General features: G+C 36.1%; 3 protein-coding genes across 5 annotated transcripts; all 3 read right to left on the bottom strand.

Annotated features, from left to right (window-relative positions):
* LOC109337715 lies at nucleotides 1,631-4,587 on the bottom strand. Its single transcript, XM_019574752.1, has 3 exons — nucleotides 3,221-4,587; nucleotides 2,770-3,019; nucleotides 1,631-2,015 (listed from the first exon to the last, which is right to left on the bottom strand). The coding sequence occupies exons 1-3, from the start codon at nucleotides 4,444-4,446 to the stop codon at nucleotides 1,839-1,841; spliced, it is 1,653 nt and encodes a 550-aa protein (XP_019430297.1). The 5' UTR covers nucleotides 4,447-4,587; the 3' UTR covers nucleotides 1,631-1,838.
* On the bottom strand, nucleotides 6,335-11,089 carry LOC109337708. 2 transcript variants are annotated; one of them, XM_019574745.1, is made up of 7 exons: nucleotides 10,904-11,089; nucleotides 9,960-10,334; nucleotides 9,805-9,857; nucleotides 9,421-9,458; nucleotides 8,982-9,300; nucleotides 7,908-8,206; nucleotides 6,335-7,050 (listed from the first exon to the last, which is right to left on the bottom strand). In XM_019574745.1, exons 1-7 carry the CDS (start codon nucleotides 10,914-10,916, stop codon nucleotides 6,474-6,476), a joined length of 1,674 nt encoding a protein of 557 aa, XP_019430290.1. In that variant the 5' UTR covers nucleotides 10,917-11,089; the 3' UTR covers nucleotides 6,335-6,473. The 2 variants fall into 2 exon arrangements, with proteins under 2 accessions (XP_019430290.1, XP_019430296.1); XM_019574751.1 differs by having other exon boundaries at nucleotides 9,960-10,331.
* LOC109337724 (ubiquitin-conjugating enzyme E2 34-like) lies at nucleotides 12,342-17,141 on the bottom strand. Of its 2 annotated transcripts, none has more exons than XM_019574761.1 (10): nucleotides 16,977-17,141; nucleotides 16,043-16,167; nucleotides 15,261-15,315; nucleotides 14,922-14,960; nucleotides 14,763-14,826; nucleotides 14,608-14,669; nucleotides 14,452-14,491; nucleotides 14,238-14,265; nucleotides 12,962-13,053; nucleotides 12,342-12,857 (listed from the first exon to the last, which is right to left on the bottom strand). In XM_019574761.1, the coding sequence occupies exons 2-10, from the start codon at nucleotides 16,097-16,099 to the stop codon at nucleotides 12,578-12,580; spliced, it is 717 nt and encodes a 238-aa protein (XP_019430306.1). In that variant the 5' UTR covers nucleotides 16,100-16,167; nucleotides 16,977-17,141; the 3' UTR covers nucleotides 12,342-12,577. The 2 variants fall into 2 exon arrangements, with proteins under 2 accessions (XP_019430306.1, XP_019430312.1); XM_019574767.1 differs by having other exon boundaries at nucleotides 17,056-17,139.

Raw genomic sequence — 25,536 nt, 5'->3', positions numbered from 1 at the left:
TTTTATAAAATATTGAAATTATACTTACATTCAAAACTCATAAAAATGACAAAATATTAAGCATAAAGTAACAATAAAAATAATGTTCAACAACATTAAAATGTGTACAACAATAATATAAGTAAACAAGATCATAAAATAGTAATAAATAGTAAGACAATAATAATAAGCCAAAAATGACAACAATAACAATTATACATCAATAATAACAAGACAACAAAATAATAAGATATCAACAACAACAATATGAGTATCTACAACAAAATTTTAATTGTTAGAGTGTTTCACAACAATAATACTTTCACAACAATAAAATTGATAATAAAACACCTAGTCATAATGGACATTTGAATCATCTTCATTTGGTTGTGGAATTTGTTTATTTAAGTTATAAAAAAGTGTATTAATTTAAATCATAACAATATATATATATATATATATATATGTATATATGTGTGTGTGTTAGTGTGTTTATGTTATATAGAATATAACAAATAAAATATAGGTACAATTTTGGAGTTGAGACTTAAGATTAACTTTGGAAGACACTTAAAAGTATTACACGCTTAAAACTTACATACTATTTCGGTCTAGTCTGGATCGGTTTGGATCCAAGAGGTGAAACCAATATCCAGACCGGACCAATCGGTCTTTAAAGTCCAACATGATCCAAACACATTCGGTTTTTTCGGTTTCGGTCTATTTTGGATCGGTTTTCGATTTTATTTTTGGACTAGTCTGAATTTGAACATCCCTAGCTAATATGGTATCTCAGTTGTAAACCATATACTTGAGTTCCATTGAACTTTTAGTATTATTTGATGACTATATTTACTGTATCTAATAAATCTTTCTCTGTTGCTTACCGTCTTCTCATATCGTATCATATCATATTCTATCTTATTATATCATATTATATCTTGTTTTGCTAGCAAATACTATATCCTTTTTTGTCCAAAAGTATATTTTTTATATAACTAATGTAATCTAATTTCTACACCAAATCCTTTCTATGTATTTAGGGGGTGTTTGGAGGAGCTTATATAATTTGTTTGGGATTTTGAACTGCTAATGAAAATAAACTTGTGTGACATTTCTTAGCTCTTTTAAGTTTATTTCAATACGCTTATCTATTTAGCCGTCCAACATTGAATAGTTTAGCGAGCTCAATATGATATTAACCTATGAGCTTTTCCATTTAATGGACTAGAATATTGAGTTGGATATTTGAATTTATGTATTTAGGTCCTAACATCATTAGAAAATTTATTGAATTAGACTTATACTAAAGGTGCCCTTAGTTTTTAAGTTGGATTCTCAATCTTATTTGTTTTATTATAATAGTGCAAAGATGGGAAGTTGAAAGAGAGGAGTTTGTCTTTTCACAACATTTGGTAAGATTCTTTCAAACCTCTAATATGTCATTTTGAAAAATATAAAATATTTTCACATACAAACTAATTTTATTATTTGGTACGTTATACGATTTGACATGTACTCGATTTAACATATATTTTGTTAACTTTCATCTATTTAGTGATATGTCCGATATAACTGTCATATCATATCAGTATGATGACTGATTTATCGGATAATGAAATTCAACAGTAACCCACCTTGTGCTTAAAACTATCATACAAGAATCATTGAAGTTTTGGATTCCTGGGCTTCATTTGTGGCCAAATTCAGGATGAATGTGTGGATCATACAAATTATACTCATTGTGGTAAAAGAATATGTATAACAGAAAACTTAATGAATAAAATCGCTAATTCTATTATCATACATGACTACTCACATTGACAAATCCTAGTCAAATATAATAATCGTTTCTATCATTATTCATTCTCCGCTATTACATTTGGTTCTTCACCTTGGCAAAGGTACTCATCACACAAGGATGCTGATCCCCAGTCCTTTCTCAGACGGAGGATGTCTTCGGTGAAAGTAGAACCGGAGGCGCCGATGAACACACTAGACATGGCACATATAGTCTTGTCCAACATAGCTTCAACCTGCAGTGTGAAAATATTAATAATATATGTCAAAAATGGAAATTTAACTGCAGAGTAGTCAGCATACAAAGTGGCTTCCCCACTTATCTATTTTCATTACATAATCCCACAAAAAAATCTGGAGGAGAAAAGGAAGAGTTTATTTCTTCGAAAGCATCAATTTTACCTAAAAAAGACCAGGTGATCAAGTTGAGATTTATGTTGTAGGGATTAGAGAGGCAAGAGTTATGTAATTAGAATTTCACAACTACGATTAGAGTATAAAGTTATAAGCCACTGCAGGTTTTTTTAGTGATTACACTAACTCAACTGAAATTTTGCATTCTTAAACTTCTATCTCCAATTTTAAACCAATAATAAATTGAAAATCAATGCATGACAACTACAACCAACAAAGCTGAACACAGCAGAGGTCTAAACTTCTTAAAACTTTCATGGTGCTGATAGTAAAATGTTGATAGCTTGAATGGTAGAAGGAAAGCTATTAGATTTTATTTACTACACACCAAAGGGTGCCTTAAAGCTTCGCAACGCTCAACCTAAATGAGGAAAGAAGCGATAATCTTTTCAGCACATGCAGCATACAAATGCAAGTAGAAAAGGCAAAGCATAATCAACAGATTTATGCATTTGGAACAGTTATTTCAATTCTGGAACAACCCAAAGACCAGACATTGATAGGAATTGAGGTCAGTTACAATCCTGATTGAAGCACAGAACCCCATACAAATAGAAAGAGGCACTGTCATCTCACCTGTGAGTCTCCCTCAATACCATGCCTGTACAACAAAGCATCCCATTTTTCTGCTGAGTTACGAGCTGGGCGTACTACAAGTGGAACAGGCCTGCCATTCAGAACAACTAGTGACTGAAGCAGACCAGTTTCACTTTCTGCTGCATCAGTTGAAAGATAAATAACAGGCGCATCAGCCCTCTCAATCACCCTCAAGATGCAATCTGCAGCTTGAGGAATGGGGTAAAAGCAACTTGGTTTTTTAGCATTACTGTAACATGAAAATGGATCATTACAGGCAATATGATGAGGATTGAAAATGAAAAAAAAACTATAGTCACAGTCATCAGCAATTAACTATGCAGAAAACATATAGATGCAAGCAAACATTACAGCTAACGTATCATACTCAGGTGATCAATTTATATAGCTGTTATCGGATATTTTAAAAATGAAGGAACAAAGGGCGCACCAGAATTTCAAAAATCCGTGTCTTCTAAAATGCAAAGCAATGAATTTCCTTCCCAGGAATGTCTGAATAAAACGCTGAGCAGTAAGCAAAATAAGGCGACTAGGTTCAATCAGAGTCTTGCATTTGTGAGCAATTGGCCCACCTGGTTGCATCACCCATTCATGCTCCACTTTAGCATAGAAAACATCCCCAATTGCCATAACATCATCATCATAAGTAAACTTAGACAGAACATCTTGAACCGTCTTCGCTTTCGGCTTCCGAATATCCTCCTCCCAAACAGGCTGAGGTTTACTCATTGATAAACCCAAAGAACTCAACTTCTTCAGGCGCTCGTCATCCAGATAACAAGGTTTAGGCAGTGAGAAATAACACAGGAACTTATCAATGTGTAAATGATCCTTCTTAATATCCAAAAACTCTTCAAAGGAAATCACCACCTTTGTTCCCAAACATTTATTAATGTGATCAATATCAATAACTCTATCATACAGGTAATCCACTTTAGAACTAGGAATAACCAAAACCCTATTAAGAACAGCAGCAAAAAACATGTGTTTTTCCAAGCAAATCAAATGGTTTGACATTTGTCCTGAAACACATATAGCAAGCAAAAATTTATCATTTTTAGGGTTCCATTCAATGGTTCTTCTCTGTGTCAAGCTTTGATTCACTGTTCTACACCTATCAAAACTGATATCATCACCCAAATTAGTGTTTCCAGAATCAAATTCAGGCTCAACCGTGTTCCCTGTCTTATGAGCATTCAACAAAACCTGCTGAATCTCTCTGTTCACAGAAATCTGCTTAAACATTGCGGATTTCAGATCCTCCAGATTCGAATTGGAAGCGTTGGATTGAAAAGTGCGATTCCAAACGGTTAAGAGGTTTAACTGCTGTTGGCGCAAGAGGTAAATGGCACGCAATTCGGATTCCTTCATTCGATCGGTGAGGGAATCGAATCTAAATGAGGTGAGGTTGGTGCGGCGAGGATCGACGAGGAGCAAGAGGAAGAAGAGGAGGACAAAGAAGAGAGCAATGATTGCGATAATGTACCTCTTCTGAAGCTTGCAATTGAAGCGCGGGGATTGCGAGGTGTAACCTTCGACGTGGAAAGTGTCGGCGGCGGTGGTGGTGGAGGGAGGAGTACGAGGCTTTGTTCTCTCGTTCTGCTGAATGAGGATGTGGCGGTCGTCTTCTTCGTCGGAAGACGAATCCATTTGCATTGGTTTGTTGGCCACGGCGGAGATTGAGTCAGGGAGCGAGTTAGTGAGTGAGTGCGACTCGGTTTGGAGGAGTGAGCGAGTCAGAGGAAGCAAAGGAAAATAAGTAGGTGGTTGAAAAATAATTGATAGATCCGATTTTTTAATTGCGAAATAAGTGAGGAGAAAATGATGTATAAGTTTTCTCATTATTCATGTTTAAATATTATTCTATTTTCAACAAAAAAAAATTGAATGAATAATAAATGATATGATAATTATGTATAAATTTTTATACTAATTTGCTTATAATTACTTATCGTAAGGTTTTGTTTGGTTTAGAGAAGAAAATGAGATGAGAGAAGATAAAAAGAAAGAGTATGAGTAGAAAGAAAGAAATGAGAAAATGAGTTGATTGTAAGAGTTGTTTGATAGAAAAGAAAAATGAAAGAATTAGAAAGGAAACAAAATATATTTTTACGAAAATGACAATTTTACCCTTTAAATAATAATAAGTATTTGATAAAGTTAAGGGTATTATTGTAAATGCCAAAAAAACCTTCTTCATTTACCATTTCTTCTCATATTAGAGAAGAAACAAAAAGTTGGTGGGTCCTACCACTTTTATTTTCATTCTCTCCATATTCTCTCCTTCCAAATGAGAGAGATTTTTTTTTCTTACAACTCTCTCTTTCCTTTCTCTTTCTTTACTAATTCTCTCCAACCAAATAGAAGCTAAGTCTATAACTAGTAATATGTTAAATAAGGTCATTTATTAAATACAATAGTAGTTTAATTTTTATCAACTAAATTAGTTGACTATAAGTTATTTTATGGCCTTATCAAACAAATTATTTTATGGTTGAGCATGTGCATTTATCTGGATGCCTTATTGTTTTGCCAATACCATTTAAAAGAGAGGGCCACCGCAGTGATTTTTATTTGAAAAAGTGCATTATACTACTATTTAGTGAAGAGTTACTTAATTATTTTTACTTTGCTGACTTATGTTCAATTCTGGATACATGTAAGAAAAATTATTTATCACAAAAAGATGCCTACGTCAAGCGTGTAAATTGTTTTTTACACTATCACTATATCATTCATTTATGATTCATTTTTAATTATTATTAACTTTTAAATAAAAATAATATAAATAAATAAGAAATAATGCATTAATTATGCATAAATCTTTATATTGACAATACATAAATATTATATTGATATTTATATACAGCTGGTAAATTATTCACCCTTTCATGGACTACTTATATTTATGATATAGTGATAAACTGGCGTGATCTAAGATGATTAATACATAAATAATAATAATGAACCAAGAATGTGAAAACTATGGCTAGTCATAAAATAAGGATAGCAAAAAATACTCATTCTATGTATATCCACAAAAATAACTTATGGGTTAGAATGAGTATTATGATACTCACAACAGATATTCACATATTTGTAAAATTATTTTTAATTATATATTATATATATGATTCTATTATTTTATTTTACAATTATATATCTTCTTTTATTATTTTATAATAAATTTTAATGATTAAAATATAATGATACATTTAATATATAAATTTTATTATTTATGTAACAATTATTTTTTATATATTAATTATTACAAAAATATATAACTACATATATTTAAACTTAAAAAACAGGTTAGATACTAGCGTATATCCATTATCTACACAGGTACCCACAAATATTACTCAAATAAATACTGAAAGCATGTCCTATTGCCATCCCTACCTTAAAACTTTTAAATGGTGAGCGTTTTTTCTCCTGGATGTGCTTTTTTAATCTAAATCAAACATATCCTCCATTTCATTGAAGACAATCCTTCTCCAACTGGGTATGACTCATTATGGGAGGATTCAAAAATCAAACCTTCGAAAGCATTAAAAGAGGGTTAGGAAGAAAAAAGTTAGCAATGATCAAACTGTTCAATGAATAGTGTAGCATTGACTATCATTTATACAACATAACGTCTATATTTGAAAAAAAACAGCTAAATTTCATCTCAACAGATTCTACTGTTTAACCACTTCAACAAGCCTTCCACAAACCCACTTTTTAGTTACAATAGGTGGTCTAGGCTGTGTCTCATCTTTAATGGACAGAATTCGCACCTCGGTCCGAGAAGAGTATGTTATCTGATCACTACCCTCATCCTGTTCTGTTTCCCTTTGTTGATTTGATGATCTGGATTCTTCTATATTGCCATTGTAACCAACAGGGCGGGAAGCACATCCGTCGATACTTGTTGGGTGAAGTTCAGAATTGCCATTAACTAACTTGGGCAACGAAAAGTTGCCTAATTCTTTGGAGAACTTGTAATCACTTAATGACAATGTTCTGTGTCCGTTTACGTCTTTCTGTGACTGGTTTAGAACATTGCATTCTGCATCCTTTTCATTATTGACTTCACTTGAAGCAACAGAAGGAACGTGACTTACAGTTATCCCTTGTGTATTAATGGATTCAAGTGATTGAATTGCTTCAGCAATAAGCTTTCTAGTTTCTATGAGGGAAGCTTGAGCAATGGGACTCTTTGTGGCGGCAACCTCAAGTGCCTTCGCAGCCTTCTCGGCTTCTGCAATCAATAGCCTGTGCAATTACAGATTACTAATATTTCATGACTGTGTATGAGGTTAATATGCTAAAATAGGAATCAAAGATGGCACAAGTTATGTTGTGAGCTAATTTCAAAAGCAAAACAGAATTAAACAATGTTTGGGTCTCAAGTTTGAACAAATTATCATACTTAATAGATAGGTCATTCATAATTCTGAGCAATTCTTTTATACCCAACTCATTTAGTCTGTCACATCTCATCTTCACTTCTACACCTACCATCTAACCCAATATATAATATATCTAATGGTAAATATTTACTCCCTTCACTCACATAAAAAAATGTATCTAACTCGATAGATCTCCTTATACATATATATATATATATATATATATATATATGGAGTGGCTCAAGTGAGAACAGTTCTCATATAATATGAGAACAATAAATCGAGTCTTACAACCAATCATAGATGATTTTGATTAAAAGTTAGTTATTCGTCACATGATAGTCAATTAGTCACGTACATGTAATTTTTAATATTGACCGTTCAAATAAGATTCATGGTTCATACTAATTGTTCTCATTTCTCACAATAGTGCATTTTTCTTATGTGAGTCGCTCCCTATATATATATATAAAGAGAGAGAGATCCAAGAGCTTATTCTCATATACTTATCACATATATCTCTCCATTTTCTGCAGCATTCAAAATTTATTTCATTAATAACATTGAGGGAGTGTGCTCTGGCTCCTGCTTGACCAATGTGTTAGCTGAGTGAGCTAAAAAATAGCACATCTTAAAAAAATTGAACTTCGTTTAATTGAGAAGTAAAATCATACAATGTATGCCACTGGTTCTTATTAGTCAAATAAATAAAAAGTTTACCTTGCTTGTTCAATGGCTTTAATCAGTTCAGTATCTGCAGCAGCTCGCTGTACTCTAACAGTCTTTATCATGTCGAACTTAGAACTCACCAAAGGATCCTTGTAGGTGGGAGGAGAATTTATTTTTTTCAACTTGATCTGGTTAAGAACATTGGTGTCACTCTTAACATTAATGTTAGTGTTAGCATTTATTTTCACTATATGGTTGCTGCTTCTGGATTGTGCACCACTTGGCCTTCTTGGTTTCCTTTCAATCCCGTGCAGCTTGGTCTTTGCAGAGCAAACTTTCCTGGCGTATTCCTTATTTGCAGAAGAAAAAAAGACTGGTCAAAACTCAAGAACCCATCCAATAGCTATCGACATGTCAAAACTCGGAGAATTAAACATGTCAAGCTCATGTAGACAAGCAGCAAACACATACTATCAACATGTTACCCTATTCTGGTATAGGAAAACAATGACAAAGATCAATGAATTTTGTTAGGTGACACTGTATGGTTGACTTTCGGCATTCTTACTGCAACCCCTATCCTCTTCAATTTTCGTATGATGAAGAATACACACCATTGTCCATGGATTTAAGTTTTTAACAAAATTCAGCATTTATTGCATTTTTTGTTTGTGAAAATAGGTCAAAATAGAAGGGTTTTACAAAAAAAGGTGAATTTCTTGTTACTATTCAGCCTCATACTCTAATTACTCCAAGTGCCTTATCAAAATCAATTACAATATTTATTTCCCACAATATACAAAATATTAAGGAGCTTAATTATAAAAATGGTGATCAATAGATATGTCAAAAATTTTAGATAATAAAAATGTTATGTCTTTCTAGTTTCTACCTAATGCATAAGAGAGACAACATTAAGTATAAAAAACAAATCAAATTGAGTAGGTGTCCCATCAAAATATAAACAATACATGAGGAACTTTCAAGTCAATCATAAAGGAATACATTTCAACCCAGTTTTATGAGACTTTACTAGTGCACTAGCCAAGTGGAAAAAGTACCAAACTTTTAATCCTGTAAAAAACATAAATCATGCAACTTCAAGGTATTAAGATATGCACTCACAGGATCAGCCCATTTTGCAGCGATCGCTTCTGCAATTTTCCTTCTGTGTTCCAGGGTTTTGGGTGCTCTATTCCTACATGGTGGCCTTGGTATTTGTTTACCTTCTTTGACACTCGCCAACCACTCTTGCTCCAGCTGTTCATTCAAGATTTCATAGGAATTCCATTGAAGCTCTTCCTGATGAACATAGCCTCTTCTAGAAGTTTCTGCAATTAAATTCTGCCACTCAAAGCAGCAAGTTTCCTGCACTACTTTCCTTTCGCGCTTCCTTTTGCATCTCATTTTCACTCCAGCACCTATCTTTTGTTTTGTCTCAATACTGTGCAATCAATAGAGAAAGTCAAGTAAAATCATATAGGTAAAAGAAGTAATAAACTAAAAAGGCAGCATTTATTAGTAAGTAACAAACAACAATAGTCATGGAAAGGCATTCGCTTACGTCTGCGGACTCCGGACTTTAGCCAATTTCATTTTGATCTGCATTAGCAGATTTTGTTAAGGAAATTCATTAAGAAATTATCGAAGCTGCAATTGAAAAAACGTGACCACATTCCATGAATATATTATGTAACACCTAATTATTTATAGATAAGTTCACAAGAAATCCCTATTAGAAATTAAACTTAACTAAGAAACAGCTCACTGACAACAGAGGAAACGTTTATGCTAAAACTATAGCAGTTTTTTCTATTGAGGGTCATTCTTAAAAGCACAATAACTATAAGTGCAGTAAGGTCTTGAAGGGTCTAAAATGTGGTAAGTGACTCTAGATTATTCAGATTTTCTTCAGCAAAGACATAAACGTGTTCTTACATGACATCACCTTAGGATTCTGCATTGCAAGCTTTGTCCTTTCCTTAATTTTCCGCAAAGTTTCTGCTCAAATGTTAACAATTAAGATAATGTTAGAGCAAACTAAAACAAAGACAGAAATCGCTGGAAAGTGAAGCAAAGTTGAAAGGTGATGGATTCAGTTACCAGCACTGTGTTTTCTCCCTTTGTTCCATGCTGTTTGTCCTTTATTTGCATTTGAAATTCTCATTCTTCTCAACCTCTCCTTTTCATCAGGTTCTTCTGACTCTTCACTAGAAGATTCAAGCATAACCTCATGTGAATTATGACTTAGACGCAGTTCCAAGTCCTTGGAACCCAAACATTCATCTTCCTTTACAATAAAACTTTTTGGTTCAAGGGTAGTAGCAATTGCCTTAATCATTGAGCTACGCCTTCCCAAAACAACACTATGCTCATTACCAAAGGCAAACGAAACCGATGGTAGTTTGCCATTATACAGTGTTCGCACCCTGAGTGAACACAAATGATACTGGAAGAACTGTGCATTTGCAATATCTGCAGACAAAATTAAATGAAGGTTATCACTAACAAATTAACAATCCAGAAACTACGGATGCAACATTCGACACAGATACGACACGGGCACAAGGATAAGTTTAAACATTATAGGACATGACACAGTTATGCTACCATAATAAAATTAGTATACAAGTAAGATAAAAACACAAATACTGAACTAAATAAGAAAAAAATCATCTTTTAAAATTTAAATTTGGGTCATTATAAACATGATAAAATGACAACATTTATCTAACTAATGTGATATTTCAATCTTAATGAAAATTTAAAATAAAAAAAGTTGTATAATCTAACTAGCAGTGTCTGAAAGAATGCTGAAGTATCTAATAGGACACAAAACAAAGCTATTATTTTGAAGTGACTATTATTCCTAGAAAACATTCTTATAAAGTCACATCAAGGTTATAAATATGGGTACACCTGTTACAGACGCGAATATGTTAAGGTTTTAAAAGTTCGCCGAAACCATATAAAATGATATAGTAAGAAAAATAATATTTTGAAGCATTAGAGGGAAACCCATTAGAGAAAAGAGTGTGAAAACTCACCAAACAAAGGCATGGAAACTCATTCAGTGAAAATGCAAATCATAAAAACATAGCAGTGAATGCATAATTTGTTGGAACCAGTATCTATCATTTATGGGTAAGAATTGATGAAGCACTTCAGAAGAAGAAGAAGAAGAAGAAGAAAGTTGATGGTGTTACTGCGAGCGAAACATAGCATCCACATAGGGCGAAGCAACACTCATTGGATAACGTAACCATCAGCCACTTGTGATGAACCCAACTTAGCCCATAAGCTTCACTCATGGGCCTCTTTCTCACCCAAACATTACCACCTCAATTAAAAAATGCTTTTATTTTTTTATTTTTAACACTTATTTTAAATTTTTAGGAATATTGTTTTTCGATTATATTATTTTTTATTATAGTTCCAAAATTGCATATATTGATTAATCTAAGTTTAATAAAAAATGAATTGCCAATCTAGTTTAGTGACTTAGGTCAAATGGAGGTAGTCTAATTTTAGAGGAAGGAAGATGGAAGTAATAGAAACCTATAAACGAAAAGATCAAGAAAGATTAAGATCAATGTTTTATGATGAACATGATTTATAATAAAACATTATGATATTGTTTAACCCATATAGTCGACTACACCTAGTAAGATTAAGATTTTTGGTTGTACTTTTGTTATAAACAAATTATTACAATACTAGCCACTCAATTTTTATTTACTTTTCGGTTTTTATGTGAATGAGAAAAACTTTTTATCATTGAAAGTTGCACGCAAGTGTAACATCCACTTTTCACCCGAGTGCTTTCCTTTTTGCTTTTCTCACTTTGATGGTTTTGTAATTTAATTTGCTTAAATATAGTGAATCATATCCATTCTTAGTGAGTAATAATATAGTATTAAATATAAATTTTGAATGGGAAATAAAATTCACTTTAGTTAGATTATAAAAAACACTTGAACAAATTAAATGCAAAAATAATCAATGTTTCCGTACATTCCAAATTCCAGAGTAAAAATATGGTAACCTAAAAAACAGGCTACATAACTGACACGAGATTGAGACAAGTGTAATCAAGAAATGATTATTCCTTATTTGAACATTTGAGATTAACACATACATATAGATATGTGAAATTTTTAATGATAAAAACAAAACTCATATAGGTAAGTTATACATCATAAAAGGGATCGAGCCTTCGACTGTGCCATAGAATATACATTACAAGATGTCCCACAAAGTGTACCAATTATGTGTCGCAAACATCCATGACACAAAAAAAGAGATGAACATGCAGATGGAGATGGATAATCCTTCTGATATTTTGCATACCGTGAAATTTTTACCTATAATATATGATTATCTAATTCCATTTACCTATGCTTCTAAAATGCAGAACGAAAACCATAGCTAAATGTGTTTACCAACCAATACCACTACACAAACCTCAATTAAAACAGATAGAGGAACATCACAAGTATGAAGCATGTAACTTCTTAGCATTGACTACCAAAAAGTTGATAACATAGACACAAAGGAGTAAAATTAAGACATGATATAACGTAGCCTCCATGTCCATTTTCTCTATACAAATCCCTGTTAGACATGACAAAAACCTAAGCAGAATTATATAAAAACCAGTTCCAGGAAAACCATATATGGATCTTTAGTATATATACCAATTAAGATTTCATTGGCTATTATCAAAGCTGAAGTAGTGGTAATGCCATTACTACCCCAAAGATGGAGAAGAGTAATAGCATCATCCATGTTGGAAATGGTTGCTTCTTTTTGCTCACCTCTTTCAAATCATGTACTTTTTTCATGTCTTCCCTTGTAGAATTCAAATTCTTTTCCAAAACAGGACTTGAACTTTTGTCATGAGAAGCTTCCGACAATACCTTCTCGGAAGCAACTTGCTCAGAAAGCTGCTGCTGGTTGTACTTCTCCACATATTCAGGGAACATTTTCCTGAATATTGCGCTGTCGGGGAAATTATGAGGGCGTCAATTTTTTTGTGAAACAAAATTTACAGAGACCTTGCTCAATTTTATCATGAGTAGCTGGTGCAATATACTTATACTTACTTCTTACAATTGAAAGAAAGGGAAGATTTTGCTAGCCGCTGCTTCTCGGCGGTAGTGGTGTTTACACTGCCGGTGGTTGGACTGTTGTCCATCTACAAAAGAGAAGTCTGTCAGATATCAAAAGCTCTAATGAAAATATTGCATATACACTGTGAACTACATACAACTAAAATCACCCAGGGAATTAAACTGACTCTGTTAATAAGTACTATAAACACATTTTGGACTTGGGAGTTTACCAACACAAAGTTAGAAAATTGCATTAATTTTCATTTTGACATAATATATACAACAAAGATGAGTAATATCGACAATTTGAGCTATGGATCTGTGGCAGTGTTGTCAATGGAGGTTGACAAAAATATTAAGAATATAATTTATATAGAAAAGTTCAAAATAAAATAAAATAAATAATAATAGCATAAACTACACAGCAACACATTAAGGCAACCAATAAAATGACATAAGGTTCAATAAAATTCATAAAGTCTTATAATGTCACTAGAAAGTTAAAATGAAAAATACTAATAAGTCCCATAAGGTCACAGAACAAAAAACCAAAAGGTAAAGAAGTTGTTGAGGTTTTTATGGGTCGATATGCACAAAGCCTAGTATCCATTTTTTACGGCTAGGTCTATTGGGGTACCTAATCTTATTCGCTCCCCTAGATTTCATCTCTCAGTGTCGGTGTCGGCCTACCTTGGAGGGAAGAAAGGATAAGAATTAGAGTTGTTGATTACACAGGAGACAATGAGTAAGAGAGATAGAGAGAGATATATATAGAGAGAGAGAGGCAGAGAGGGAGCAAAGCAGGAGAGGAAGCTTCGAATGTGAGAACGAGTCCTTTTTTAATTTAGGGTTTTTAACTTTTAAAATAAAATCCAAGATCACACTTCGATTTTTTGGTTAACACATAAAATTTATCCTTCAAAAATCCGAAAAACCACAGAAAACTCGCCATATCCCCCACCCCATACTGACATGGCGGCCCAAAATTCCCAAATGGCAGATGCCTCCATTTAGCGCCATATTTTACATGGCGGGTGGAATTATGCTGAAACTGCCACCACAATCGGCCATGGCCGCTATTTGACAACACTGATATGTGGTAAACCGAGTCCACACCAAAAGTGAGGGACACGGGTTTAATTCCCCTACCACCCACTCCAAAAAAAACAGGCAAGACAGGAGTAACATCTTCTAAGCAAAGAACAAGCCATAGGAGATGGAAGAAATTAGAATTCAATTAAATATGAAGTAGCCACGACATACTCACCATGAAAGAAAGAAGCCCTGTAAGTATGCTGCAGTCAAAAATTGGAAAATCAGTATAAAGCTATAAAGTAAAAATCTGCATCTACTGTTTCTCTCAGGTACCAGTAAAAAACTGCACTACTCTTACAAGGCTCAATAAAATTCAAATAACCACATTTTAAAAGTCAAAGAGTAAACTAAAAAACAAACCAAACTGTAGCTAGGATAACTCTGACCTTGATACAGACCACATAGGATTCCAACTTTCTGGATGAACTGCAAAAGAAGCAAAATCACAGAAATATTATATTGTACAACATTTTTGCTCGTTATATTAAATTGGCAACTCATGATACTAATTGATTTTTGCTCCAACAGAAGAAAGGACTTACAATCACTCATTGACAAACAAATCTTTTTCTGAGTCATGAACCGTCCATTAGGTGTAGTCATGCTACATAATAGAAAGCATATATTTAATCAATATTACAATAGAGTAGATAATTGAAAATTAGAATGAACAAACAACTGCAGCAAGAATGGTCACCTGATTCCAGGAGGTTTATATGGATATTCAGGAGGAAACTTGATTTTTCCATAGTAATATCCACCTAAAACAGAAAGAAAAAACACATATATACTATAGAAATTGAGAAAGGACTCAAAGGAGTACATAAATTGGAACCAATTTATTAAATTAACAAACCTGCAAAAGGTGTTCCTTCACTTCCCTCCAACACATAATCTGAGACATTAACAGAGAATAAGATCAGTATCAAGTCTCAACCATCCTCTAACAAGCAGATTATAATCAAGTATCTGACATCACAGCACAGTATTTTCTATTTTTCTGACAAAATAGTGATATTGAGGATGGTGAGCCTTGGAGCAAAGATCAGATTATTACCTTGTGACCTTATTGGTCACTTGTTCTACAACATTAATGAACACATGTCACTTGTTCAACATAATCTTATTCTGCTCTTTGGCAAATAGAGTTCAACATAAATTGATACAAGCAAGTAAAAGTGTTAAACAAACTTACGCCACTCAAGAATATCATTTGGTGAAGGACGGGCAACAAAATGGGAAACTGGATCCTGCAAATTCAATGTTAAAATTAAGCACTATCAAATTGACATATTATTTTTCATTTTGATAGAAAAAGACATTGGCTAAGAAAGAACAAACATGCAAAGAGAGGAGGGTAAGATATCCTCCACAACAGATCAAAAGTAAGAAAATTACAATGACAACAAAAAACAGAGCACGAGATTAAATAAGCACAATGGCAACCTAATCTCTATGTAACTTTAAAGTGGCAATCCCCAAAAAAGGACCAGTATCCAAGCGCCAAAGAGAAGCTAAAAACCTTATTCTTTCCTGCACCCATTGACACGTTTTTTAAAGTCCATCATTTATGGTTAGTTTTCTTTTTCAAAATAAAAATGCAATGTTGATTATCCATATAGACCCCAAAAATTAATCCACCAAGTAGATTATACAGTGTAGAGTAATTCAGCTTGCACAAATAATCAGAAACTACAGGAAAATTGTATAAAGAGCATAAATGCAACATATAGAGGATGGTGTGTTCCCTCTCTCTCTCTCACACATGCTCTAACTGTTTTATTATCAACCATAGCATCAAATTATCAATTTGAGAAATTATAAAAATACACAGAAAAAATAGAGAGGAAGAGGTGAACCAATGAGATTACAGAATAAGCATAACCATATGACAATAATTCACACACAATAGGCATACAAACTGTGAGAAAAAATAAATGGTAAAACACAATTTTAGAAAAACAAAAGATGCTTTACTTTACAAAGAGCTCTATATTCCTTCTGAAGGCGTTTGATGCATGATTTTTCTGCCATCCACCAAATCCTGGACAGTACCAAGAGCAAGGCCCTAAAGTGTACTTTCTTCTTTGTCCTGCAAAGCACTGACCAGGAGCATATATATCAATAAATTGAATATAAAACAAGAAAGACACAATAATCAATCCCTGTAAAATAGAAGAAAAGGCAAACAAAACAAAACAAAACAATTCCATAATGAACAAAAAAGGAGAGTAGGTTACATGCATTGTAGAATGTAGAATATAAAAGGTGGTTGAGAATTGAGATACACGAATACACACAGCGTAACTAGCCATCATTCTATCATGAACAATGTGGCACGACTTATCAGGGTCTCAGTAAGTCTTCAGTTCTATTTCATAGCTGAATTGAACCTTTTATAATTGGTCATATCATTCATAAACTGTAAGATCATCATTCTCTAATAGGATTCCAATATTTTGCAAAATGATAGAATTGGAATATATGGGTCAACTTAAAGACAAAAAAATACACCAACTCAGTCAGATACGCATGTAATTATATGAACATCATTCATTTTATGCAACACTGGAGCTGGTGAATTTTGAGAAGGGATTCCCATTATAACTGGCTCTCCAAATGTTATAAGACCTACACCAACAAATCACAAACAACAACCTTATACGGTTCAAATTATCACAAATTCACAATTCAGAGGGGGTAATGCATTTCCCATTGTTTACACTACGAATTCCAAAATCAACCATGACCCATAAATAAAAAAAATTAAATTTTGCACAATCGAATTATAAAAATCAAACCTTGATCAGACCCAATCTAAAAAAACCCAGGGCTAAAAAAGTATAGCAAATTGAAATCCCTAACAAAATCGATGAACAAATAAGTAAATGAAAAATAATGATAAAATCACCTGAGATCCGATTCCTTTTTGTTCCAATTGGAATATAACAAATTCAAAATATGATATTTCTGCTTTAATTATTTTCTTCCTTCAAAGAGAGAAGCGAAGAGTTCTAAAACGACGGCGTTGAATCTCGGTAGAGAAGAGAGTTATGGCTCTCTGTCACGACACAACGCAACTCATTTTTTTTCTAAATAAATAAAACTGAACATCGCTTTTATTACTTGGACTATTTTACCCCTCCCTTTCCATCTCTTTACCAAATGCATCAGCCTCATATGTGGAATATTCAACTAAATATTTTTTATAAGAGGATATTCAAGTAATTACTGGTATATGTTCTGAGATTGTATTAATTTGGTCATTGGGTAAAAAAAAGTTGGGTGTAATATATATATTTATATCTCCTCATACCAGGATATAACTTATCTCTTATAACTAGTGAAAATGTGACATGTGTACTATTTTGTTTATTTTAAAAAATATTTTTATAGAAAATGATGAAACATGACACATGTCATAATTTCACTGGCAGGAGGAGATAACTTATCTCCTTATACCAGGAGATACTTCATTCCCTATTTATATTTATACTTTTATACTGTATATATAATATAAATATATATAAAGGCAAAACATTGTGTAATTTCACTTCTTATTTTGTCATTAACATTATTTAATTTTTAGAAAAATCATATAATCTTGAGTAATCACCACTATATAACGTTAAAGATTTATACACAATTACATTATTTATTATTTATCTGAATACTCTTTTAAAAGAGTTAATATAATTAAATATAAATAACATAGTAATATGTCTTTCTTTATGAAAGAAATTTAGGTCTACTTGGACAAAAATATTATCTTAAATTCAATATGAGGGTTTGAGTGTTGAGAACAAAAAAACTTCAGATAATGTTTGTATGCATTGAAAAATTATATTTATTATTGCTTGAAGCATTAAATTCATGTTTTGTAATATAAAATTATTATTTTTAACTTTTTTTCTCAGGAACTGATTTTAATATTTTCCAAAAAAATAGTTCATAAATTTTTTGCTCATACTTGATGAAAAAAATTTCTATGTAGATATGAGAACATTATTTGTACATACTTTATAAGCATTTCTAATTTGAGACTTGCCTCTATAAGCTTGATATAAGGTCTAAAATATTCCCCAATTCTAACTCTAACCAGCAAACCTTGAACTCCATTTCGAGAAATTAGTGATGTGTAAAGCCATACATCTATCTTGATGTTTAAAAATGAACATCTTTTTTAAATTTCCTTGTAAGACTTATTCACTTATTTACTAAAGGTTAATAAAATACATTAATCATTAAACTACATTTTCCCTAAAAAAACAAGACTATTTTTCAGTCTTCAATCTTATCCTACGTAGGAGTTTGCAAGACTCAGCCCGACCCGTAAACATGTCCCAACCCCGTTGACTTAGGGACGAGTTTGACCCGTCTAAATAAACAAAAAATGACAGATCCGATTAAAATGGACAAACTTGTTATCAAAAAATGATGGGTTCGGGTCTATGCTCGGGTCACATGACCTGTCCTTTGTAGTTATATATCAAGAATAGTTGAATAAGAACCTATCAATATCCATTATGTTCAGCTCAAACAACATATCCACACCATTTATCATATGATCCTTATTCCTTACTGTTCTTTTGTACTATGAGGGAATGGTCGGTAATTGATGTAGAATGGTAGGTGGTGAGTGCCCGGTAGAAGATGAAGGATCAGGGGTCTAGACGGAATGTCGTCTGGACCCATCGGGGTGGTACCTGAAAAGGTTTTCCGACGATTAAGTTAGTTGAGTATTACAGAGAAATAAAGAGAGTAAATAAGAGAGAAGTTTGAGCGATAAGTGTAGCAATAAATGAGGGAATGAAGAATTAAATATACTCCTTGTGTGATCTCTTCTATCTATAGAGTCCAGAAAGTGCTAAGATGACATCTGGTCATTGGCCAGCATCTAATGGTTACAAGGGATATACTCTGATCGTCCTTGCTTGTCCTGCGGATCTACTCTTGTCGAATTGTAGGGGGCAGGTAGAATGTGCTGGCGGCGTGACATGCGGTTTGTTGTCTGACACTGATGGCGAGTCAGAGGCGCATTAAATGGTATATCAAAGGTGCATTAAATAGCATGTCAGGTGCATTAATGTTGTGTCAGGAGCATTTATGGTATCTGCCACGAGTATGCCCATCTAGGGTAGGTAATGGGGATATGTGGAATGCTGCATAGGATATTCAAAGTAGAGGGATGATAGCTCAGGTATGATCGGGCTGGAAGAGTTGCCCCAATCTATTAGATTGGTTAGAGATGATCGAACTGGTAAACTCTTTGAGGTTGGTGGGGGATGGCCCGGGTATGATAGGATTGGAACAGTTGCCCCCAGTCTATTAGGTTGGTTAGAGATGACCGACTGATACACTTGGACCATTTTGACGTGGCCTAACGGAATAGGGGTAGGTCTGCTAGGTAGGTATATGGATAGGTCGTGATGACTGAGGGTTTTCGGTAGACACGTGGGGGGGATGATTGGCATTTCGTCTGAGCCTGGAATGATAGATCGACGCGTCTGTTCATTTTAGTTCTATCGTCTAGATTTTTGTGTCACTGTTAGATTATCCTCGAGTGATTTTGAACGGGTGGATGTGTGTTTTGAGCTGGGCCCTTGGGGAGATATGGGCTTGGATTTCCCCCTACAAATAAGGGTTATTTCCTTCATTCTTCATCACTTTGCCTTTTCTAAGAAATTGTCTCATGCCGAGCACACACATCGCTTGAATCCGATCTTCGATCTTCCTTCAGAATCTTCTATTTCCACCAACTCGGTAACTTCTTTTTCTCTCTCGCTTTTTAATAATATTTTAGCCAGTCATGGCAATGTTAGGCGAGGATTCAAGCCTTGATGAGGTGGAGATCCTGTTTGGACCTCCACCCATTTTTACTAATGTAACTCGGTGTCGTCGCCAATGAGCCCAATACGTTTCTGCCCCAAGCAATAGTCGTCCCTCTTGGAGGCGACCTGACCAGTTATCCATGTTGACTTTGTTACATGATCTAAGGAAGAAAAAGGTCGGACATGGGGCCGCCTTGATTGACCGGGCAACTTTCTCAGAGAAGTGGCGTTCGGTCTTGAATAGTATGTCTAGTTCGAATTCTAACACTTATTTTGATGACAGGTTTATCATGGGGCAGAACTTTGCTTACCAGGTCGATCAATTCGTTATCCCAGAGGATATGGCGGGTAGCGACTGCCGCTACTGGTGGGTTGATCAAGAGGTTAGGGGAACCTCATCCTATCTCCCATCCTGACTTGAGTTTCTAGAATGAACCGCTGTCAGAGGGGGACTGGCTCACGCCTCTTAGGGGTATATTGTTGGCGACCAATAGGACTTGCTCCTGGCTTGGGTTTGTAGAATGAACCGCTGTTAGAAGGGGACTAGGCCACGCCTCTAAGGGGTATATTGTTGGCGACCAATAGGGCTTGGTCCTGGCTTGGGTTTGTAGAATGAACCGTTGTTAGAGGGGGACTGGGTCACGCCTCTGAGGGGCATATTGTTGGCGACCAAGAGGACTTGGTCCTGGCTTAGGTTTGTAGAATGAACCGCCGTCAGAGGGGGATTGGCCCACGCCTCTGAGGGGTATATTGTTGGCGACCAAGAGGACTTGGTCTTGGCTTGGGTTTATAGAATGAATCACTGCCAGATGGGGACTGGCCCATGCCTCTGAGGGGTATATTATTGACGACCAAGAGGACTTGGTCCTGACATGGGTTTGTAGAATGAACCGCCATCATAGGGGGACTGGCTCACGCCTCTGAGGGGTATATTGTTGGCGATCAAGTGTGGCCTGTAAAAGACATCTGAACAATATCTTGTTATCATATAAGTTGGATTTGATTACATCATTTGCTCAGTCGTTTAAAGGTCTGGCACAAGATTTACATTTTTAAGCAAAAAAGTGTCGTAGGTTCGTCGCGTTCCAAGTACAGGGGATCTCCTTCCCTGCCAGGTCCTCGAGCTTATAGGCACCTTTGTCGATTTTGCTGGTTACTCAGTAGGGTCCTTCCCAATTGGGAGATGGCTTGCCTTTTGCTTTGCCAACGTCAGCCATCCTGAGCACCAAACTGTATGATTCAAAATCTCTGGGAACCACAGTTCTATTATATTTTTTAGTGGTCCTTCTTTTGATGGTGGTTTCTCTAATTCTGGCCCGGTCTCTCTTGCCTTCTATCCAGTCCAGGTTGTGTCTCAAGATAGTCAATTTGGAGATTTCATCAAAGTGCATTGTTCACCAGGTGGGCTCGTCGATCTCTACCAGAATCATAAATTTGGACCCGTAAGTGAGATTAAAAGGTGATTCCCTAGTGGTGAAGTAAGGAGTTGTGCGGTAGGCCTATAAGACATGATGCAACTGCTCCGACCATGCTCCCTTAGCTTTTTGCAATCTTCTTTTTATCCCCCGCAGAAGGATTTTGTTGGACGTTTATGCCTCACTATTTGTCTGAGGGTGCTCAACTGAAGTGAAGTGTTGCTTGATGTGAAGGCCCGACAATAGTTCCCTGAACTTGCGGTCGGAAAATTGAGTCATGTTGTTAGTGACAATTGCAGCGTGTATCCCGAACCATGTTATAATATTCCTTTAAGTAAATTTCCGGATGTTGGTTGCCGTGATGTTGGATAAGGGCTCAACTTCAATCCATTTAGTGAAGTAGTCGACCGCCACTATTAGGAATTTAAGTTGTCCGGTTGCCAGTGGAAATGGTCCCAGAATATTCATACCACATCTGCAAAATGGCCATGAGGTCATTTTTGTTGTTAGCTCTTCAGGCGGGGCCTTATGGAGATCAGCAAACAACTGGCATGGGGTACATTTCTTGGTGAACTCGGAGGCATCTTTTTCCATGGTCGGCCAATACTATTCAACCCATAGTACCTTCTTGGTTAGTGATGATGCACCGAGATAATGACTGCAACTCCTTTCGTGGATTTCTTGGAGGACATATCGAGCCCTATAAGGGCCGAGGCATTTAAGCATGAGAGTAGAAAAGCCTCGGCGATACAAACAACCTTGGACTATGATGAACCACGAATTGAACCTGAGGAATCTTTGTCTATCCTTCTGATCCGCCGGTAAGTCATTGTTGGTTAAATATCTTATGATTGGGTCGGTCCAATCATCCGAGATTCGTGCTTGTTCGATGGTCATGACACTAGATTGCAAAACTGTCCCTTGGACCATCAATCTGTTGTTACTCGAGCTCTTTCTGCCTACATATTGTACTCCATTGGGACGTGTTGGATGGAGGCTGTTTCAAACTTGGCCAAGTATTTTCTGAGTAACACATCTTTTGTCTGATAGGCACCCATAATCTGAGAGATGGCGAGTTGGGAATCACTGCATATAGAGATCTTTTCTACTCCAATTTCTCTGGCCCACTGCAGACCAGCAATACATGCTTCATACTCGGCCTGATTGTTTGAAGTGGGAAAGGTGAAAGTGAGTGAGTGTTCAATGGTCACCCCTCAGCCATTATCTAGCAAGATTCCTACTCCATTGTCCCGGGGATTGGACGATCCATCAACGTAGATAGTTCATACCTATTCATAACAGATGGGTTTCCAGTTAGCTCAGTAACAAAGTCAGATAGGACTTGGCTCTTGATAGTCGTTCTGGGCTCATACCGTATATCGAACTATGAGAGTTCAAGAGACTAGGAGATCATCCGCTCGACGAGTTCCGACTTATGTAGAATCTGACAGATTGTTTGATTAGTTCTGACTACTTCAAGGTGAGATTGGAAATATTATCGTAGCCATCTCGTTGCCATCAAGAGGGCATAATCGACCTTTTCCGATTTTTGATACTTGAGTTATGGGCCTTGTATGGTCTTGCTGGTGAAACATACTGGATGTTGACCATCTTCACTTTCTCTTATTTGAGCGATTGCCACGACTTCGTCTGTTACTGCTAAGTAGACATATAGTGTCTCAGCAGGTGTAAACTTAGAAAGCAAAGGCGGAGTAGCCAAATATTGTTTGAAAGTCTGGAAAGCTTCTTCGCATGCGTATGACCAAATAAACTTGTTGCTCTTTTTGAGGAGTTTGAAGAGTGGGAAAGAGTGCTTAGCGGATGCGGGGGGAAACCTGGCAAATGTCGTTAATCGCCCATTAAGTTGTTGGACCTCTTTAATTGACTTTGGGCTGTGCATGTCTATAATTGCCTGACATTTTGTTATGTTGGCCTTGTTATGTTGAGGCGCATATTGAACTTGCGCAACCGGGCAAAGATAGCCTTCAAGTTGGTCACGTGATCCTCTATTGGTAAACTATTGGTGATCATATTTTCCATGTAGACCTCTATGTACTTTCCCACATGATCCCCAAAAACGGTGTTCATCATTTTCTAGTATGTAGCCCTTGCATTTTTCAGGCCGAAGGGCATGACCGTGTAGTAGTAGGCCGCCTTGGGTGTAATGAAGGCGATTTTGTCTTGATCTGGAGGGTACATGGATATCTTATTATACTTGGAATAAGCATCCATAAATGATAATAATTGGTACCCGGAAGAGTTGTCTACAAGATGGTCAATGTTCAGAAGCGGGTATGGATCTTTTGGGCACACTTTGTTTAAATCCGTATAATCCACACACATACGCCTTTTCTCGGATGGTTTCTTGAAAAACACGACGTTTGACAGCCAAGTGGTGTATGCAATCTCTCGGATGAACCCTGCTTCGAGTAGTTCAGAAATTTTCTGGGTAACCTCGGCGGTCCTTTCGCCACCAATCTTTCTTTTCTTCTGGGCCACTCGTTTTGTCCCTGGGTAAGTTGTGACATGGTGACAAGCGACCAAGGGGTTAATTCCTGGCATGTCTACAGCAGACCAGACAAAAAGATCTTTGTTGGTTTTCAAACATTCGACCAACTTGGCTTTTTGAGTTTCGTTGATAGTGCTGCCAATATACACCAGGTATGCTTTTGAGGGACCGAGCTGAAGGGAGGTTTTCTCCCCCTCTGGCTGAGGGCGGAGTTCCCCCTCGTCTGTTCTGGCATCCAATTCGATCGGGTGTACATCCCATTGTCTTTACTGTGGGGCGGTGACTAGGCTGATATGTGGCTCGAATGTAGGCTCATCTGATAACAAACTTCTCGTGCTCGGTTGGTCTCCCTTAACTGTACATAACCGGAGGTTGGATGAGAGATATTTCATGCATAAATGTGGCATGGAGATTATTACTTTGAGATGGTTTAAGGTTGGTCGTCCGAGGATGACATTGTAGGCCGAGACACAATCAATAACTAGGAATTTAGCTTGGATTGTACGGGTTAATGGTTGCTCTCCAACAGTAATCTATATATCAACGTAACCTCGAGGGTGACCCCTTGCCCAGTAAAACCGCCAAGCTTTCCCTCATAAGGTAACATATCCTTATCTTTGAGTTCCATCTTTCTGAATAAATCTTGAAACATGATATATGTCGAATTGCCTTGGTCGACAAATAATCGTCCCACCTTTTTATTGTTCATTTTGGCGGTGATGATGAGGGGATCATTATGACCGCAGATGATGCCTTCATAATCACGGTCGTCGAAAGAGATCGGGGGTGTTGTTTGATGAACTTGATACTGGTAGGGGTTCCAAACAGTTGATTGCATGACTTCCCGGACATACCTTTTTTGGGCTGCCCTAGATGTACCCTCGGTGGCGAATCCACCGGATATTGTGTTGATGTCCACCAGACTCCTTTGTCGCCTATTGTTGGGACGGTAGCGATCTCCCCAGTCTGTGTTAGGAGGATGTTCCTATTGAGCTTTTAGAGGGAACGTCTTCGAGGAGGACTAGATCGACATAGAGGTGGTGACCGCCCTTAGTGAGCCCAAGCAATAAAGTGTCGGAGGTGTCCATCTTGAATCACGTCTTCAATAGTGTCATTCAGTTGGGTACACTCTTCTGTTATGTGTCCAAAGAAGGTGTGGAAATCACAATATTTGGAGCGGTCCTGGGTCCCTAGCTTTCTGCCTGGGTTGGGTTTGGGTAGTTGGACCAAATGGGTGGCTATAACTTTTTGCAGGATTATAGTACAACTAGCATTGAGGGGGTGTAGGAGGTGTATTTGGGTTTTTGGGTTGTAGGGGTGGATCATCCCGAGGGTGTTCGTGTGTTCTTGGCCATTTGGCTTCCCGTGAGGGGGGTTGATATTCTCTATGTTCGACTGGTGGGCTGTTGGGATGAGTTTCCTCTATGTTAATGAATTGCTAGGCTTTGGACCTGAGTTCTTCCATTGTGAGATCTGAATACTTAGCCAACTCCTGTCTGAAGAGGTCGTCCTGCAACCTTATTACCAAGATATGCACCACCACTTCCGAGCTTAGGGTGCCTATCTTCATAGCCTCCAAGTTGAACCTGACTAGATAAGCTCGAGGGGGTTCATGCGATTCTTGTCGTACATCGAATAAAGTGTAGGAAGAGCGGGGTTGTTCTTTGCTTGTTGTGAACTGGATGTTGAATCTGTTAGCAAGAGTGGCTCATTGAT

This window comes from Lupinus angustifolius, chromosome LG02, assembly GCF_001865875.1.
Source record: "Lupinus angustifolius cultivar Tanjil chromosome LG02, LupAngTanjil_v1.0, whole genome shotgun sequence".
NCBI lineage: Eukaryota > Viridiplantae > Streptophyta > Magnoliopsida > Fabales > Fabaceae > Lupinus > Lupinus angustifolius.
The sequence above is the reverse complement of the archived record's forward strand: the minus strand, read 5'-3'. Positions and strand labels throughout refer to the sequence as shown.

Bases quoted from the DNA above. Each gene is read 5' to 3' on its own strand.
- LOC109337715 (XM_019574752.1), bottom strand. From the start codon at position 4,446: ATGCAAATGGATTCGTCTTCCGACGAAGAAGACGACCGCCACATCCTC. The intron at 3,020-3,220 runs GTGCGCCCTTTG...TTCATGTTACAG, and splicing joins CACGGATTTTTGAAATTCTG to TAATGCTAAAAAACCAAGTT. The intron at 2,016-2,769 runs GTGAGATGACAG...TTCACACTGCAG, and splicing joins GTATTGAGGGAGACTCACAG to GTTGAAGCTATGTTGGACAA.
- LOC109337708 (XM_019574745.1), bottom strand. The intron at 9,858-9,959 runs GTAACTGAATCC...ACATTTGAGCAG, and splicing joins AGGGAGAAAACACAGTGCTG to AAACTTTGCGGAAAATTAAG. The intron at 9,459-9,804 runs GTGATGTCATGT...CTGCTAATGCAG, and splicing joins TTGCAATGCAGAATCCTAAG to ATCAAAATGAAATTGGCTAA.
- LOC109337724 (XM_019574761.1), bottom strand. From the start codon at position 16,099: ATGGCAGAAAAATCATGCATCAAACGCCTTCAGAAGGAATATAGAGCT. The intron at 15,316-16,042 runs GTAAAGCATCTT...TTGAATTTGCAG, and splicing joins AATATAGAGCTCTTTGTAAA to GATCCAGTTTCCCATTTTGT. The intron at 14,492-14,607 runs GTAAGTCCTTTC...CTTCTTTTGCAG, and splicing joins TTGTTTGTCAATGAGTGATT to TTCATCCAGAAAGTTGGAAT.